Consider the following 18,800-nt stretch of genomic DNA (forward strand, 5'->3'; position numbering starts at 1 on the left):
TGCCCCTGTAGAGACCTCAGTCGCCGCATCCTTGAAACCGGCGCAATCCCACGACCTGGAGCCACAACCAGACACCTTGAACGTGGAAGCGCCCGGGGACCTGTACGCATGCGCGAGCCAGTAACGCTGGGGAGGGCGGGGTGAGAGCCCAAGGGGGCGGGGTCGACACTCGCGCCTGCTCCCCGGCTTTCGAAAGTTACCTACCTGGCTGGTGGGGGCTGGGGCTGGGGTTGGGGGAGTTACCAGCTGCGCGCGCGCCGGCCCCGCCCTCAACCTCTTCAGGCACCTGTTGGCTCGAGGGCTTCCTCGGGCGCAGCTGCCATCCAATAGACAGCCTCCCCGACCCAGCCAGGCCCCGCCCACTCCCTGGTTCCACCAATCCTCGGGCGGCCGCGTCCCCTCTCCCTCAGAGGGCCCGCCCCCCCAGGCGCTTCTTCCGGGTGGGGCCCCGGGCCGAGGAGATGGCGCCCTGGGCGCTCCTCAGTCCTGGGGTCCTGGTGCGGACCGGGCACACTGTGCTGACCTGGGGGATCACGCTGGTGCTCTTCTTGCACGATACCGGTGAGCCGGACCCCGCGCGACCCCGGACCCACCCGATCCCGCGTGATTTCCCAGACGTTTGGGTCTCCTGCTGAAAACCCCAGAAATCCTGGGATTCACCCCATTTCCGCCAGCTCCTGAGCCTCCTCCCCATCTATCATTCCAAGAGCCACCTGTCTTCTGCCTAGTACCCAGTTCGTCCCTAATTAGTCCCAGCATCTTCCTGATCCCTGCCAGATGCCCTGTGCATCCCAGGACTCATCCCGCGCCCACCAGATCCGACGACCGACCTGAGCCCCCGTCTCCCCTGATCCCGGGACCCACCCGATCCTTCCCGGGAGCTGACACCCAACCGTCCCCCCGTAAGATTCCAAGGATCTAGTAGATCAAGGACTGGCATCCGGCCCACTTCAGGGGCCACTAGCTAACCTGGTCCAGGCTCCCTGTCCTGAACACCAAGGGGAGTGGCCATACTCACTTCTTGCCCCCAGGTTCTCATCCACCCCACTGACCCGACCCCACTAACATCTTCCCCCTCTTCTCCCCTGCCAGGCTGCCTCCAACCCAAGTTCTCAGCCACCCTCCCTGCCTGCAAGGGTAGCCCCACTCCCCTCTCCTTGCTCCAGCCTCAGCTCCTGGACTGGGGGGTGTTGTCACTTTCCTCCCACGACCTTCTCAGGCTTCTTCCACCATCTTCACCCTTCAGCCTAAAAACCTGCTCCATCTCTCCATCAAAAAGGACCCCCAACCCATCTTTCCTTCTCTGCTCCTTTTCACAATCAAGGGGCCCCAGAGTTGTCCACATTCTGTCATCTAACTGTCCTGTGCGTGCCCCTCACTCCTCACCCCCGCCCCCCCCCCCCAAATCCTGATTCACCCCCATAAGCTGGGCCTTCCCTGGCCTGGTCCTCCTCTGTCTCCGTCTCATGCACATATCAGACCTGGCTGGTCTCACCATCATGGAGCCAAGGCAGGGACCCCTCCTTCCTCTCCCCTACATCCAGTCAAGTCTGGCCCCTTCACCGCCTCACCCCTTATCTACCCATCTTTTTGTCTCCACTATTCCTGCCAGTATCCCTGTCTGGCTACCCTCCTCTCCCTCCTGGATAGGCACTCTGTCTCCAGGCTTCCCCCTGCTCCCCCATCCATCTTTTCTCCAGCAGCAGGAGGGTTTTCAGAAACAGATCTGTCCCTATAACTTTCCATGGTTCCTATTGCCCTCCAGATAAAATGCAGATGAACTTTTTTTTTTTTTTTTTTTGCTGGGCCCAGACTTCTCCCTCCTGTACCCTATGCAGTGTCCACACTTGACCACTCATTAAACCCCATCTCCAAGCCTTTGCTCAGCCAGGGACACAGTCCCCACCTCCAACTACACCTATACACAGCTTCCTCCTGTTTGGCTCTGGCCCCAGACTCACTCTCCTCCTCTGGCCTCTCCAGCGCTGCGGCAGTGGGAAGAGCAGGGAGAGCTGCTCCTACCCCTCACCTTCCTACTCCTCGTGCTGGGTTCCCTGCTGCTCTACCTGGCCGTGTCGCTCATGGACCCAGGCTATGTGAATGTCCAGCCCCAGCCCCAGGTAACTGGGGTGGGGGAGTGTGTGCCTGAACCCTCTCCCTCCCACCAACAGGACACCCAAGACTGCTGTGATGATCTCATGGCAGGATCTGTGCAGAGCGCTTTTCTGGGGGCACCTCAGTGAATCCTCTTAGCAGCCCTAGAACCCCATCCCCTACATCCGATTACCATGAGGAAATCGCCAAGGCCCAGGGAGCAGATACAAGTGGCAGAGGTCACGGGGCTTCCCTGGGACCGGAGCTCTCTGCCTCACCCTACCACTCCATTATGCAGGGGATGGGTTCCCACCCATGCATACCCAGAAATGAGCTAGTCCCCAAGGAAAACCTGTGCATCTGCCTCCCAAGGGGACCCCATCTTATGCCCCATCTCCTACTTTCAGGAGGAGGCCAAGGAGGAGCAGACAGCCATGGTTCCTCAAGCCATCCCCCTTCGGCGCTGCAGATACTGCCTGGTGCTGGTGGGTGCAGGGACCTTCACGGGAGGGCGTGGGGACTGGGCCAAGACTCCCTGACCTCCGGCCCCCGTGCCGTGGCCTCATCCAGGAAGGCCTCCGGATTGAGGCCCCAGCCTCATAACTTCATCACTTCTCTCAGTGTTGGGCCCGCAGGGGAGCTGGCATTGAGCACACCTCCCTCCCTGCCCACAGCAGCCCTTGCGGGCCCGGCACTGCCGGGAGTGCCGTCGCTGTGTGCGCCGCTACGACCACCACTGCCCCTGGATGGAGAACTGCGTGGGGGAACGCAACCACCCACTCTTCGTGGCCTACCTGGCGCTGCAGCTGGTGGTGCTTCTGTGGGGCCTGTACCTGGCATGGTGGGTTCCCCTACTGCCCTGGGTTTGGGGGAGGGCCGCAGCAATGTGCCTGCAGGGTGGAGAGAGCCAGGACTCCCTCTTCTGTCCAGGGCCTCCAACCTTCTCCCAAGAGGCCTGCCCGCCGGGGCTCCCTGGGGCCGCCCTGCCCTCCCCCAGCCTGGGTCCCCATCTCTATCCTGCCCTGCAGGTCTGGCCTCCATTTCTTCCAGCCCTGGGGGCTATGGCTGCGGTCCAGCGGGCTGTTGTTTGCCACCTTCCTGCTGCTCTCCGTCTTCTCTTTGGTGGCCAGCCTGCTCCTCGCCTCACATCTCTACCTGGTGGCCAGTAACACCACCACCTGGGAGTTCATCTCCTCGCACCGCATTGCCTACCTCCGCCAGCGCCCCAGCAACCCCTTCGACCGCGGCCTGACCCGCAACCTGGCCCACTTCTTCTGCGGATGGCCCTCAGGGTCCTGGGAGGCCCTCTGGGCCGAGGGAGAGGAGGAGGAAGAGGGCGGCAGCCAGGCTGTTTAGGGTCATGGGAGGGAAGGCCACCATCCTGTGCCTGAAAACCAAACGGGCTGCACCCAGCTGCGGTCAGCCCTCGGAAAGCCTGGGGTTCTTCACTCCTGCTCGCTCCTCCCAGGCCTCAGAGCAGAGCTGAACGACAGAACCCCTGCCTCAGTGGGCAGTTCTGCCTTCCAAAGGAAGAAGGGGAGGCAGAGGACCTGTGGGGGGCTCAGGCACCAGCAACCTGGGCTTGGAGGCCTCCCACACACCAGGATGCCTCCAGTGCACAGTTTTATAAGTTTAATAATCCATAAAGCGAGTCAAGTATTAAAAAAAATACCAAACCAAACTGCTCCTCACTGTCCTGCCCTTTCTGGTCCAGGTCTCAGTGAAGGAGGGAGCTGGGGTGGGGGTGAGGGAGGAGGGAACATTCTGCCCAGTGACCAAGCAACACCCCCCACAGCAGCCCCGCCGCTACCACCTCAAGGCCCGAGACCCACAGAGAACCTGTGAGGCCCGGGCCTCCAGAGCAGGGCAAGCAGCTGGGCGGACAGGGTGGACTCGCCAGAGAGGCCGTCAGGGCCCCAGGAATCCCTCTGACACAAAGTCGAAGTCCCGGAAGGCGGCCTGCTGGCGGGCAGTCAGGGGGCTGCGGGGGTCCGGCGGGGTCAGGGCCGGTGGCAGCCCCGTGAACTCGCCCTCGAAGTAACGCAGGTCCGTAGGGCCACACAGTGTGGGCAGGAAGGGGGGCCGGACGGTACGGGCGAGCAGGGCCTGCCAGTCGGTGGTCTGGGGGCGAGGGCAGAGCTGCCTGAGATGGCAGAACAGCAGCCCACGTGGCCCTGCGCCACCGCCCACCGTGCCAGGCACCCAGGACCACTCACCCTGAAGAAAGGCTGGGTCTTGATCTCTTCTGCATCCTGCTCACCAGCCCCCAGGCGCTGCTCCGGGCACTTTTGGAGGAGCTGGGCAAAAGGACAGAGGCCCACGGAGGGCGCTTTTGGGCCCATGCACTGCCCGCCTCCCCACGTACCCCAAGTGAGCTGGGCCACAGGGCCCCCAAGAGAATGGGTGGTGAAGGGGCAGCCTGCGAGCCACAGAGCGGCAGCCCAGCCCCACCCTGCCCCCGCCCCTGCCCCGGCAGTGATTACCTTCTGAATTAGCTCGAGACCTTGCACCGATAGAAAGTGGGGATATGGGGCATCGGCATTGACGATGCAGTCAAATACCTCCTCCTCAGTGTCCCCGGGGAATGGGCACTGCGGGGGAACAGAGCTCAGCAGGGTGCATGAGCCACCCCCACCCCGCCCCAACCTGCAGGCCCCAGCAGCCTGGGGCTGGCACTCACCTCTCCCACCAGCATCTCATAGAGCAGCACACCCAAGCCCCACCAGTCCACGGCCCGTGTGTAGGCCTCCTGGGTCAGCACTTCTGGGGCCAGGAACTCTGGGGTGCCGCAGAAGGTGCTTGTCCGGTCCCCAAAGCCGATTCCTGCAAACCAGATGCCGGCCTGCTGCATCTCATCCACATCACCTCAGTGGGTGTAAGAATGAACAGCCAACCCTTATGACCTCAGGTACCGAACCCCACACCGAGCCCTGCCCCATGCCCTCAGAGGTGGGAGCGGTTTCTTTTTTTTTAATTTTTTTTTAAAATTTTTATTTATTTATGATAGTCACACCAGAGAGAGAGAGAGGCAGAGACACAGGCAGAGGGAGAAGCAGGCTCCATGCACCGGGAGCCCAACGTGGGATTCGATCCCGGGTCTCCAGGATCGCGCCCTGGGCCAAAGGCAGGCGCCAAACCACTGCGCCACCCAGGGATCCCGTGGGAGCGGTTTCTATGCCACCTGACAGGAAGAAGTGGAGCCCCAGGCAAGCTTCCATGCTAAGGTCATGAAGGAAATGGAGAATCCAGTACCCTCTTCCTTTTTTTTTTTTTTAATTTTATTTATTTATTCATGAGAAACAGAGAGGCAGAGACATAGGCAGAGGGAGAAGCAGGCTCCTCACAGGGAACCCGATGTGGGACTCGATCCCTAGACCCTGGGATCAGGCCCTGAGCCAAAGGCAGAGGCTCAATCATTGAGCCACCCAGGAGTCCCTGATGCCCTCTTCCACTCTGAGTACAGTCTCTCCCTCTGGCTAAGGGCAAGCTGTGGCTCTTTAAGAGGCTCTAGGGCTGGGCAGCCCAGGTGGCCCAGGGGTTTAGCACCACCTTTGGCCCAGGGTGTGATCCTGGAGACAGGGGATTGAGTCCCACATTGGGCTCACTGCATGGAGCCTGCTTCTCCCTCTGCCTGGGTCTCTGCCTCTCTCTCTCTCTCTCTCTCTCTCTCTCTCTCTCTCTGTCTCTCATGAATAAATAAATCTTAAAGAAAAAAAAAAAGAGGCTCTAGGGCTGAGAAGGAAAAACCAGCATGTCCAGCTGGTTCCTAGAATGAAGGCTGGGGTGGGGGCCACTCACCAATGACCCTGCTGGCCTGTGCTGGGCAAGATCAGTGGACAGGGGATCCTGGACGGGAGGCACTCACCTTCCTTACAAAGCCCAAAGTCCGCAATCTTCAGGAAACCCTGGGCATCCAGCAGAAGGTTATCCAACTTTAGGTCCCTGAGGGTGCAGGGGCAGACCAAAGGGGCCCTGGAACATCACGGGGGAAGGCAGCTGCTGCCCCTTCACCTACGCCCCCAGTACCGCCAGGGCAAGTTACCTGTAAATGATTTTCTTCTCATGTAAGAACTGCAACCCGAGGATGACACAAGCCAGGTAGAACCTGTGGGTGGTGTCAGGGGAAGCTCAGGCCCAGGCCTGCGGGGGGCAGGGCAGGGAGACACCAGGATGGCCATGGCCTGGGCATCTCTGGATGTCCCAGCCAGAGTCAGACTGGATGAGAGACCAAGGGGAGCCCACACCAGGGGTGGGGGTTGCAGAGAGCAGGTGCTTCTCCAGACAGTGGCCTACCCTTCGATTATGCCAGGAATGATGCCATGTGTTCTTACGCCTTACTCCCTCCCACATCCTCCCAGCCACCTGCAGCTGATGCTTCTCACATCTGTTCTAAAAAGAGGAACTGACTCTAGGGCAGTGAGGCCCCTAGTGGCAGACCCAGACTCCAGAGCCTGCATTCTGGTGGGCAAGATATAACTCCAGATGCCAGTCACTTACTATACACTGGCTCCTGTGCTCAACAATTTATAAACATTGTGTCCATCTTACCCAACAAAGCTGAGAAATAGTTATCAGCCCCATTCGCAGTGACGTAAACTGAGGCCCAAGGTTACAAAGCTGTGACAATCTATGAGAGCTGCCAACCAGCATTTGAACCGAGGCTTCCTTGACTCCACATGCTCCTCTGCTGCCGCGTACCCTCAGGGAAGCAGGATGAAGGGAGCGGGCAGAGGCAACCGGGGAAGGCTTGCTAGACGAGGCGGCAAGATAGATGGGAACGCACCGGGCATGGGGCTCAGGGAAGACATCCTCATGGATCTGCATCATGAGGTCACCACCAGGTGCAAACTCTGTCACAAAGCATGCGTGGCTGGAGGTCTGGAAGCAGGCGAGGAGGGAGAGCAGGAAGGGGTGCCCCGTGCGGCCCACGGCTTCCAGGATGCGTTTCTCACAATACAGGCTGTGGTGGGGGGGAGGGGGCATTTGGAGGGAAGGAAGACCTCTGCTGGCTGTGCCCTGCCACCCACACAACACCCTCGGCTCTCTGGGCCTTCAGTCAAAGTGCCAGGCACTTTGATGAGTGATGATTTCTTTCTACAGTGAGAGTGATGATTTCTACATATCAGGCAGAGAGAAGAGGGGACCTGCCCAAGGGCACATGGTTAACAACTGCAGGTGCTAAAGACAGAGCCCAGGACTGGCCAGCCCCAGAGGTCACCTCTTCAAAGCCCCAAGAGCACTCAGCTGCCTTCCGGTGCCACTGGCCAGGCCAGCCATCCGGGGTCCCCTCCGGGGCCTGGTGCCCACTGGCCCGACTACACACCTCTCCATCTCGTCCCGGCTCAGCACCTCCTGCTTCTTGAGCGCTTTGATAGCGTAGTATTTCCCCGTGCCCTTGAATTGCACCAGGAGGACCTGGGCACCAGAGAGAGCTTGGGCTTCAGGCAGACAGCACAGGGAAGCTTCCCCCACCCCACTACCCCATGGATCACAGCATCCTCCCAGCTAAGGTGCTGGGGCCTCCTCACCCCCCCACACAGTTCCCCACCTCAGCCCACTACCTTCCCAAAGTGTCCCCGGCCCAGCACGGCCAAGCAGCGGAAGTCCTGAAGCCGGGGGGTTTCCTGCAAGAGAGGCATAGGAAGACAAGAGATGCTCCAAACTCTCTGTGCCCAGCCCCGGGCTGTCCCCACCAATGAGGCTACAAAGCCTGGGGATGGGGGTGGGGGTTCCTGGGACAGTGGTTTCCTAGAGTCTGGAATGCAGCTGGAGCTCAAAAATGTGGGTTTAGTGAGTAAGAATCTGAGAGCAAGGAATATCACATGATGTCTGAATGGACACACAAACACCCAAGTGAGTAGATAGATGTCTCAAGATAAAAGTGGGCCTGCCGGGGGTACCTGGCGACTGAGGCTGGAGGAGACGACCCAAGTTGCGTCCTGGGCTCCATGTGGGGGCGTTTGGTGCGCTGTGAGGGCAGAGGGGCTCAGAGCAGAGCAGAGCAGGGCTTCCTTCTGTCCCACCAGCCCTGCCACCCTTATCCGGGCAGCCCCCGGGGCTACAGCACCCCCTCACCGGTATCTCCTCGGAGGTTGGCTCCCGGGGCAGGTAGAGGCGTGGGGGCTTGGGCGGGGGCCTCATCTCTTCTCCCAAGGGGCTCTTCTTGGGTGGGACATTACTATGTGGAGAAAGTAGACACATGGCAGGGCACAGGCAGATGGAATAGCCATAGGGACAAACACACGGCGATGCCAGAGACAGACAGATGGAGGATCAGAGGGTGAGTGACGGGAACAGAACAACACCAATTGCACCTGGAGAGAGGCAGATGTGGCAGAGAAGAGGGCGGCTGAGGCGGGGTGGCTCCTCACCTGGGCGAGGCAGGGTCGGCAGCTCCCCGGGGGGTGGCTGGAGTCTGGGGACATGCTTTGGGGGGGCTGATTGTGCTTGGGGAGCTGCAGGGGGGCAGCAGGCTCATGACCAAGCGTCCCCAGGCCGCCATGCTGAGATTCATCTGGGAAGCTCTCAGAAAGTCCTGACCTGGGACAAAAGGAGGATTCGTCCTGGGGCCCCCAATAGCCCCTGCCCTGCCCCCTAACTGCACAGCTCTCTCCTGGCCACACCTCTGCGTTTAGAGAAAATGCGTTTCTGCCTCTGTAGCCGGGGCCTCCTCTCAATGACAGGGTCACAGAAGGTCACCTGCAGGGGGCAGAGGGCAGGGCTGGAGACAGGTCCCTTCCCATCCCACCTGCCATCAGGGTACCTCCCTGGTTCCCAGGATCTTGGCCTGAGCCCCCAGCATCAATGATGCAAGAGCCAGAGGGGTCCAGAGAAGAGAGGCACTTGTCCAGGGTCGCAAATGAGGCCAGATAGTCTGGACCAAGATGTGGGCCTCTAGATTCCCATGCAGTCCCCAGACAAGGCCTGGGGACCCATAGTCCTGGAGCCCTGCTCCCTCGGGGCCCCAGTTTCCACTCCTACGTGTGGATGGATGAGTCACATTGTTTTGAAGGCCCTTCTAACTCCGACGGAGCTGGGGCCTGTCGGGTCAGAGGGCAGGGTCTGGAGCACCTGGGCAAAGAGCAGCCCCTGTGGCACCAGACTGATGGAGAGCTGGTGACAGGCATTGTCCAGGAAGTCCTCCAGCCGCAGGAAGGCCACGCCACACAGCTGCCGCCAGTCCCGCCAGCGCACCCCGATCTCCAGCTCCCGGGCCTACGTTGGGAGAGCCAGGTTGAGGAGTGGGGCATGGCACATGCCCCTACCTGGCCGGCCTTCCGCCCCCTGGCCTAAGGTCATGCCTGCCCACACCAGGGCTCACCCGCTCCAGGGGGACAATAAACATCTGGTCCCAGGACTGCTTGGCCACCGGCGCCCAGCCAGTCTGGCCCACGCCACGATTGTCCACTTTCAGCACAGCCATCACCTCACCTGCCAGGCCAGATAGGGGGCTCAGAGCCAGCAAGGAGCGGAGGTCCTTTGCTGCCCCCAGCTCCCTGCAGCCCCTACTCACTGGCCAGATCTCCTCCTCCACGCTGAGGCTTGGCCCTGCCCCGGAGCCAGCCCTGGGAGGGGCTCCCGGCCAGTGCAGCTGCCGGGGACCGTCCGGGGACAGCCTTCAGCAGCTGCTCACAGCCCAGGAGGCGGACCTCCAGTGTCCCTGCGGGAAGCACGCAAGAAACACTGTCAGTGCCATTCTCTCACTGCCACAGCCAGGTCCCCTGGGACCGCAGGAAAGCTACTTTCTCTCAATGATGTCTGAACCCAGACCTTGCCCACATTAGTTGGGGTATTTAGCCAGGTGACAGGATATGGGGTGGCCCCAAGTAGCCAGACAACTTCTAGGCCTTTTTAGCAAGCCATACCCCCGCCCTGCCTTCCCTAACTTGTCTACTTGGCCAACTCCCAGAAGCCCTTCAAGGCTACATGTAGACACCACCTCCTCCAGGAAGCATTCCTTGATTCCTTCTCAGCTCTGCTCACAATGGGAGCTGGCCCGTCCAACCCTGAACCAGCTCTGAGCAGGAAGGTGCCGGGCTCTCTGGCTGGCACTGTGTCCCGCGTGGAAGTTCAGGGTTTCCAAAGTCAGCATGCTTAAATTATTTGTTGATTACAATTCAGCTACAATTCAGACAAATTCAGCTCAGGGATTAGAAAGAACTTTCTAGTAGTCCAGACTGCCCAGGACTGGTTACCAAAGGCCTCCAGGGCTGTGAGCTCCCCTAACACTAGCACTCTTCACATTGCCATCATGGTTACTCATTTTGATAACAGCTTCACCGACCATGTTTGGACGATGCCGGCACTGTGCCTAGCACATCACAGGCGACAACTCACTGAATTTCACAGCAACCCTACAAAGTAGGTGCTGTTATCATCCCCATTTGACAGAACATTAAACTGAGTCCAGAGAGTGGAAGTCTGTTGCCCATGTTCACATAGCTAGGGGGTGGTGGGACCAGAATCAAAACTCTCCAAAGTCCTCCCCCTCTGTGTTTCAGGGTACCCTTTGCAAGAAAAGGGGAGCCCTGAGGTGAGAGGGACTCCTGGCTACCTGTCATGGCGGTGGGCTTCACAAGCACCCCTGAAGGCTGAGGGTTCCCAGACACGGCCGTCCGCAGCTCCCGGGCCACCCGGCCACGCAGAGGATGAGCAGGAGGTAGTCCCTCCAGCAGCTGCTCCAAGGCCAGTCGCAGCAGGTCCAGTTTCTGGGAGGACTCCTGGAGCTGGGCCTGGGCCTGCAGGGCAGATACGGGGAGGGGGCACAGGCCCATGACACACAGGTTGGGGCTGGGGACAGCAGCTCGGACCACCTGGAGACACACACACGCCCTGGCCGCCACGAGGTCTAGACACAGTGGGCTCCCTGTTCCCACCCGGCACAGCCATCCCGCAGTGCAGAGGGTGGCGTGGAAAGCAGCACGCAGAGAGGGGCAGGGATGAGAGGGCGTCACAGTCTGACCTCGGCCAGGGCCTTCCGGTCTTGAGTCCGCTGGCCACCCAGTAGCTTCACCACGTTCTTGGCACCCTTGGCCACAGCAGCCTCAATATGCAGCCGATGTCTTAACTCCTCTGCCAGCAGCTCGGGACCTGGGAGGAGGCAGTCAGCTCTGAGGCCCATGCCCTGCTCTGCCCAGCCCGGCCCGGCCGGCCGGCCCCTCCCAGCTTCTCAAAGCCTCACCTGGTTCAGGGGACCCACTGGCTTCCAGGCTGCTGATCTTCATTCGCAGTAGAGCCACCTTCAGCTGGCTGTCCCGCAGCATCTGCTGGGCAGCTGCCAGGAGCTTCCTCTCCTGTGGGGTCATGAGGTATGCCCTCGTCTCACCCAGGCCAGCCCAGGGCCTCCCTGGTCAGACCAAGGCTGAAGCCAAGCCTCCCTCATCAGCCTAGGTCTGGGGCAGAGCCTCCTCCACCAGATGAGACAGGGCTGGGATCAAACTTCTCCAATCATGTCAGAGCCAAACTCCCCACATCATGCTGGGAGTTGGGACTGGGAGTGGACCTTCCCTATTAGACCCAGAACAGGGCCTGGGGTTTCCGCATTAGACTGAGTTGTGCCTTCTCTGTTAAATTAGGGGTCCAAGCCATGCCTTCCCCACCAAGCTAAGATTTGGGGCTATGCCTCCTCTATCAGACTAATGGTTGAGACTATGTCTCCCTTAACAGGTCATTGGCTAGGTTGCATTCCCTATAGGGGCTGGGGCAGCACCTCCCCTACCAATCCGAGAGCCACATCTCTCCCCACAGACCCCGGGAGCCTTACCTTGGGCGTGCCGTTGGCATATGTATGCGTCATATTCTCTGCCCCCTGCTTCACCTTCAGCTCCACCTGCAGCTGTCTCTGGAGAGCCTCCAGGTGCCGAGCCCTGGGCTGCTCTGCAGGTGGCTGGGGTCCCGGGGCCACAGGTTCTGTGCAGTCTAGGGTACATGAAGCCCTTACGCAGAGCCAGGAGCCCCCTACTCTATGGCCTTGCTGTCTCCTCCCCTCCCCTCCTGGGCAGGGGGACACCTGAGAAGCCTATGAGATTGGTCAGGACCAAGGTTGAGAAGCTGGCTGGGTAGACCTCCCCAGCACCTCCTGTCCCCGAGTGCCCGAGGGTCCACTCAGACTCCACACTCACCAGCCTGAGCAGGCCCAGGGCCGGGCAGCAGGATGCGTGCATGCAGCGCCCTCAGCTCTCCGTGAAGCTGCTCCAGGCGGCGATTGGAGGAGCGCAGGAGCTGCTGCACATGGCCCAGGTGGCGGCGGTCTGTGGCTACCCTCCGCAGGTTCTCTACACCCTCCTTGATTTTCAGCTCCTTCTGGATGGCACGGCGGATCACCTCTTTCTCATCCTCCGGGGGCCGCTGGTTGGCCCCAGGCTGTGGAAGGGCAGAGCAATAATGGTCCCGTCCCCAGCCACCAGCAGCCTCAGGTGCCCACAGATGGAAGGAGAGGGAGGCACACCCAGCAGCCAGGGTGGACACCCAGGGCTTGGGAGGCATCTCTGACTTTCCAGCTAGTATCCCCAGGCCAGATGCAAACCCCAAGACTAGGCATCCTGCCCACGCTCCTGTCCTCTGCCACTAGGGAGGAGGGAGAGGGAGAAATTGTCAACATTTACAGGCAACTCTTGAATAACATGGGTTTGAACTGCACAGGTCCACCTTATAAGCAAATTGTTTTCGATCATACAGTACAGGGCTGTAAACGTATTTTATCTTCCTTATGATGTTCTTAATAACATTTCCCTTTTTTCTAGCTTCCTTTATTGTAAGAACACAGTATAGAATACACATAACGTACAGAGTATGTGTTAGTCAATTGTTGATGTTATCAGTAAGGCTTTTGGTCACTGGTAGGCTACTAGTAGTTAAGTTCTGGGGGAGTCAAAAGTCATACGCAGATTTGCAACTCATGGCAGGTGGGGTGTGTCAGTGCCCCAGACCCCTGGGTTGTTCAGGGTCTGTCTCAGAACTTTGCAGACACTGATCTGTGGATCCTCACGACAATCTCATGAGGTTGGTATAGTTATGCTCCCCATTTTACTAATGGAGAAGCTGAGGCACAGAGAGGTTAAGCAACGTGCCCAAAGTCACAACACCGAAGAGGGGATGCCACCTTCCTTCCCCTTTGCCAGCCACGCTTAATCAGGATGCTCTCTCCAAGGCTGCGATTCTGAGATTTGGGGCCAAATTTGAGGCCAGGAAAGAGGCTAGGGAACCACCCAAGGTCACACAGAGAGGGCAGCCAGAGGCCTGAGTAGGGGCCAGGGATGTTCCCTCAGGTAGCCAAGCAGAGACACAGAGAGGGGCTGAGGAGGTCTCCCGGGGCCATTCCCAGCTCAGCTACTGGGAGGAAGCAGAGGCTTTCTCACTATTTCACCCCAGGTGGGAGCAAGAAACAGAAAAATCTCTTTCTCAGAAGCTAACATTTCAAATCAACCAGTGCCAAAGCTGACCTCTATCCAGAGTAACCCACAATGCCCCCGACCCCAAGGGCTCCTGCGGGACTTCCACCTTACCTCTCGGCTCTCCATCTCCTGAGCCCAGTGTTAAAGGTTGTCACCCCAGTCTCAGGGCCCCCCCCTACTCCAGGCCTCTGCTGGCCTGGTAGTCAGAGGGCAGGGGCGGGGCTCAGGAAATCCTTTGAGGGCCCTAGGCCAGAGGGCCAGAGCCAAAGGCCTGAGCAAACAAAGATCCCATGGAGCAGGGGGCCTGGCCACCGGGGTCCTGAGTCACCCAGCTGCCCTGCTGGGCGGAGGTTCACAGGAAATCGGAAAATGTGCACAAGCCGCTGCTGGAACAGGCGGAGGGACCTCCGGAAGAAGGGAGTGGGAGGGGGCAGATGCAGTGCTTAGGGCTGTCTAGGCCCTTGGGGTGGGGGCACTGGAGCCTTGTGGAGGACACTCCACCCTTGAGCATACCCCCACCTCCTGTCTGCTCTGGGCGAACATACACACCTCTCCCTTGCTGCTCTGCAGCTGGGACCCCACCCCATTCGCTCTGAGTAGACCTCCACCCCGCCCTCCCCAATAACAAACACACAGCTTTGGCTGCTGTGTCCACCAGCACCTACTGCCAGCACTGGCAGGATCCCAGCCTCCCTGCCATTTGGACTAGAACCCTGTGTACGCGACGGTTCCCACCCAGGTGCTGGGCAAGGCCCTCCACATGCCTTTGTGATCCGGGTAGGACCCCCCCCCCCAAGAGCCCAGGGACTGGTCCCCTCCTGGGCTCTCTTCTCCCTGCACACACGGATTCCTCTCCACGCAGGACCGGCCCCAGTGTGCCCCCACCGCCCCCCTTTGCTTTCTAGGTAGATTCCCATCGGTCTTACAGTCCTATCGGGAAGAACCGATTTTAGGCAACTTTGGCGCCCATCCTGGTGGCCCTGACTGCAGATTGGGACGTGCTCGAGCGCTGGCCTGACCAGAGGCTCTGAGTCACTAGGGGGAGATTTGGGGGCGTTTTCAGGGGACGTGAACGACTCACCCCCGTGCTCAGCTCTGCCCTGCGAGGCGCAGCGAAGCCCGGGGCCGGGACTGAGAAGGGCCCCGGGAGGGGATGCGGGTCGGACCTGGGGGACGCGGCCGGAGCTCGGGGTGCCCGCGGCGTGCACGAGGCTCCCCGGGCCCCTGGGCCCGCGCCCGCAGCCCGGCCTCCCCGGGCGCCGTCCACCTGCCGCGGCGCCCCCTCCTCCATGGCGCCGCTCCGGCCGCTCGGCCCCTCCTCTCGACCACTGCGGTTCCGGAAGCCCCGGCCCCTCCGCCAGGACTTTCAAACTTGAAACTTCCCGGGAAGCGGAGCCCGAGCCGCGGGATGAGCGCCGCCTCTCGGCCGCCAGGGCCGGCGCCCGGGACCCCAGGGCTGCAGCCGAGGCCCCGGCGTCTCCCAGGCGCCGACGCCCCGCTGGCTTCGGGGCCCAGCGTCCGTCCTGAGGCCGCAGTCCCCCGCCCCGGGATAGAAGTGCAGGGAGGGACACCTCCCGGGCCGGGGCTCGCCCGCTGCCCAGAGGGGTGGTCGGGGGCGACAGCGCCGCCTGCCGGCCGCGGGACGCTGCCCGTGGCGCTGGCTCAGCCCCCTTCCTCCGAGCCCTGCCACCACCTGGTTCCCGCCCGGAACTTTCTCCTCGTCTTGGATCATTGGTGACAAGTGGGTTAATCCCAAACCTGTCACCCTCAGGGAGTCTTGTCCCTGTCTGGAGTCACTACTATAAGAACGTCTGCAACTCAAAGAAAGTAAAGCCTCCCCCAAACCATCCCAAATTGCAAACCATGGATGAATAAACCAAACATCTCAGGCTCCACCGCTCAACCAGAGTGGAGCTCTCTGGGTCAGCCAGGGCTTCCCTTGTCCTCAAGAATCCACCCAAACAGAAGACACACGCCGTAGGAAATAACCACTATTTCAGGAAAGCCGACCAGTGGGCACCAACTGACCTGGCGGTGGCTTGCCTGTATAGGAATTCTGGTATCCTGTGCTAACTGGCACCCTGTGCCAGGACTTCACTGGAAGGAGCCTGGCCCAAGGGTCTGGAGGTGAGTGGGGATCAAACATCGAAGGTGGCTGATTTGATGACTCGGAACAGGTGCCTTCCTGTACTTTTACTGAAGGAAATCATGTCAGTTGCACTTTGCTCTGACCACCCTCCCTCCCCAGAGTGGAAAAGGTGATACTGACAAGCCATGACAGTCCTGGGTTGTCCTGCAATGGAAATCAAGCAGATGACACCAACATATGCAAGAGCAACTGGGTTCAGTGGGGGGCATGCCTAAATTTCATAATCAGAGGCACGTCCAGGTTGCCAAGGGCTTAGACAACAGCACATAGTAGGCTCTTTTAAATGGGGGTTGAGGGGAATCCCTGGGTGGCTCAGCGGTTTGGCACCTGCCTTCAGCCCAGGGCATGATCCTGGAGTCTCGGGATCGAGTCCCACATCGGGCTCCCTGCATGGAGCCTGCTTCTCCCTCGGCCTGTGTCTCTGCCTCTCTCTCTGTGTCTCTCATGAATAAATCAAATCTTTAAAAAATAATAAAAATAAATGAGGGTTGTCATCAAGTTGTGTTGAGTTGAATGTTTAAGCATAATGTTTGACTGCTAGTCGTAGGACTGAGGGAAAGGACAAAACAAGCTAGCAAAGCTCCTCTTTTCAGCATAATGTCTCTCTCCCATCCTGAGGATCATTTATCTACTACAGCCAATAAAGCTGAATTATGTGAAAGAAGTCAAAATGATTTTCCAAGTTTGCTGTGTGTTCTACTGCTTCGCTGGTCAACAAAGGAAAGGAAGTCAGAAGTAGTAGAATCCATGAACCCCAGGCTGGGCAAACCCACAAGGAAACCAAATCCTAGGCTGATGGAGAAGCCTGACCAAATAGCTTCATCCTTTCTGATGGTACTTCATGAAACTGCTAATTCTTAAGAAAATTGAAGTTCCCTTCACATTCAGCATCCAGTGGGTAGTGAATGGTGCAAACAACTCTCCAGCTAACTGGCGGCTAAAACTGTATAAATATCAACTCAAAGAAATATAAAACTTCCTAGCAGGGCACATTAAAAAAAAAAAAAACCACATTTTTTTTCCTTTCTATATTTCCCTTCCTGGTATGGCAAACATCCGTCTATGTTTAGATTTGCTGCCCTTGGGTAGTAGGGAGTATGCAATATCACCAAGTAATCAAGCTGGCACACTCCCCATTCACTATTCTTGTTCTAACCACAAAACTGCAGTCTTTTCCCTCGGACCTATTAAAAAGTAAACTTCTAAAGTCTTCATGAACATAGCCACGTGTTCAAATCGAAACGCTGGGATTGTGTGTGGGGGGGGCAATTTTTCCTAATGTAAGATGTCCTCTTTATTTTTTTTTAAGATTTTAAGTATTTATTCATGAGAGACACAGAGAAAGAGAAGCAGAGACATGGGCAGAGGGAGAAGCGGGCTCCACGCAGGGAGCCTGACGTGGGACTCGTTCCGGGGACTCCGGGGTCACGCCCTGGGCTGAAGGCGGCAATAAACTGCTGAGCCATCCAGGGATCCCCAAGATGTCCTCTTTAAACAATTGGAATGGCTAGTCATTCATCTCCTAAAGAATTTGTCTTGCTCTTCAGAAATCCTGAGTCTTCACCTTCTATAACAATTCCGCCTTTTCATAGCAACCTAACCCAAAATTTTGGTCAAAAGCCAAACCTGTTTTCAGGACCAAGTGAAACCCTGAGACCAGTTGTCGAAAAGCAGTAATGGTAAAAACTACCAAATTAATTCAGAAATACAACTGAGTAGGAATCCTCTGAAGCCCAGAAGGCCCCCCCAAATCCATCACGTCAAAAACCCATACCTGCTGGCAGCCAGACAGGCCAGAGAAAACAGGCCAGATATAAAGCCCATGTCAGTCAGAGACAGGCAAGATTCTGGGGACGTTTAAAACTCTACATTGTAGAGCCAGAGCTGGGAGAAACTGCAGGGCCTGTCACAGAGGTCAGGGAACAGTTAAGTCTTTTAGAAATCAGAACATGTTGGGAGAAACAACCTCAACTGCAGGGATGGGTCTAAAAGAACATTCCTTTAGGTTTGAAATTAACTCTAAGGATACATTACCAAATAGATACATTATCTATACATTGTCCCCTGTGCCCTTATTCATGTAGTTACTCCCTCATAAGCAGTTTGGCAGTTTTGGAAGATGCCCTCCTCCCAGAGAAACTACAGCACCCATTATTTGCCTTTTTCTTTTGAAATGTCCTTGTACCAAAGGAGCTTTAAGCCATTCATTTGGCACTTTCCAAAACACACTGCCCAAAGGCCAGCCTGAAAACTCTTGCAACTGGGTACAAAGCACACTTGCTACTACTCTGTAGCAAGTTCCAGGACACTGACATTGCCACCTTCCTGTCTCACAGCCCAGCACTCCTTTGCACGATTTGCAGGCACAGGGCAATCTAAAAGGTGATCTCGATAGTTAAGAGAAAATTATCTTTAAGAGCTATTTTGAGTCACTTTCTCAAAAGTAAATGTACATCTTAAGATTGGATTAAAAAGGACCTAGGGACGCCTGGGTGGCTCAGCGATTGAACGCCTGCCTTCAGTCCAGGGCATGATCCTGGAGACCCGGGATTGAGTCCTACATCGGGCTTCATGCATGGAGCATGCATCTCCCTCTGCCTGTGTCTCTGCCTCTCTGTGTCTCTCATGAATAAATAAATAAAATTTATAAAAAAACAAACAGGATCTATAACTGATGGTCCTCCAATCTCACCAGCCCATAAATCAGATTTAGTAAGTAGTAACTTTGAGAAACAAAAATTACAGGCCTACTTAATGAGTAATAATTCAAGCAACCTGGGGGATCCCTGGGTGACGCAGCGGTTTAGCGCCTGCCTTTGGCCCAGGGCGCGATCCTGGAGACCCGGGATCGAATCCCACATCAGGCTCCTGGTGCATGGAGCCTGCTTCTCCCTCTGCCTATGTCTCTGCCTCTCTATCATAAATAAAATTTAAAAAGGTAAAGAAAAACTTTAAAAAAAATAATTCAAGCAACCAGAGGATTTTTGCTAGCCAAGAGTCCCTTTAAATGTTGAGACTTCAATAGGAAAATATTCGATCCCTTCAGGAACCAACCACATTCCAAAGAAGTTTCTTTTCTGTGATCTTTATACCTACCCCTTCATAGACTTCTCCCTCCTACACTGAATGATTTGAAGAGCAGTTTCCCCCATTCCCCAGTCACT

General features: G+C 57.6%; 2 protein-coding genes across 5 annotated transcripts; one reads left to right on the forward strand and one right to left on the reverse strand.

The window, feature by feature from the left end:
* The first annotated feature begins 422 nt into the window (after positions 1-422).
* Positions 423-3,776, forward strand: ZDHHC12 (zinc finger DHHC-type palmitoyltransferase 12). 4 transcript variants are annotated; one of them, XM_055335186.1, is made up of 5 exons: positions 423-561; positions 1,984-2,120; positions 2,502-2,579; positions 2,769-2,935; positions 3,145-3,776. In XM_055335186.1, exons 1-5 carry the CDS (start codon positions 462-464, stop codon positions 3,344-3,346), a joined length of 684 nt encoding a protein of 227 aa, XP_055191161.1. In that variant the 5' UTR covers positions 423-461; the 3' UTR covers positions 3,347-3,776. The 4 variants fall into 4 exon arrangements, with proteins under 4 accessions (XP_055191161.1, XP_055191154.1, XP_055191144.1 ...); XM_055335179.1 differs by having other exon boundaries at positions 2,716-2,935; positions 3,123-3,774; XM_055335169.1 differs by having other exon boundaries at positions 2,772-2,935; positions 3,123-3,768.
* Positions 3,713-15,061, reverse strand: PKN3 (protein kinase N3). The gene is made up of 22 exons (XM_055335197.1): positions 14,569-15,061; positions 12,216-12,456; positions 11,858-12,012; positions 11,276-11,387; positions 11,057-11,184; positions 10,649-10,832; positions 9,608-9,754; positions 9,416-9,525; positions 9,166-9,309; positions 8,718-8,793; positions 8,466-8,634; positions 8,170-8,272; positions 8,003-8,062; positions 7,656-7,718; positions 7,418-7,509; positions 6,878-7,054; positions 6,137-6,199; positions 5,960-6,036; positions 4,775-4,917; positions 4,578-4,685; positions 4,311-4,391; positions 3,713-4,215 (listed from the first exon to the last, which is right to left on the reverse strand). Exons 1-22 carry the CDS (start codon positions 14,776-14,778, stop codon positions 4,003-4,005), a joined length of 2,856 nt encoding a protein of 951 aa, XP_055191172.1. The 5' UTR covers positions 14,779-15,061; the 3' UTR covers positions 3,713-4,002.
* Between the last annotated feature and the right edge of the window lie 3,739 nt (positions 15,062-18,800).

Source organism: Nyctereutes procyonoides, unplaced genomic scaffold (assembly GCF_905146905.1).
Source record: "Nyctereutes procyonoides isolate TBG_1078 unplaced genomic scaffold, NYPRO_anot_genome, whole genome shotgun sequence".
In the NCBI taxonomy this organism is placed as follows: Eukaryota; Metazoa; Chordata; class Mammalia; order Carnivora; family Canidae; genus Nyctereutes; species Nyctereutes procyonoides.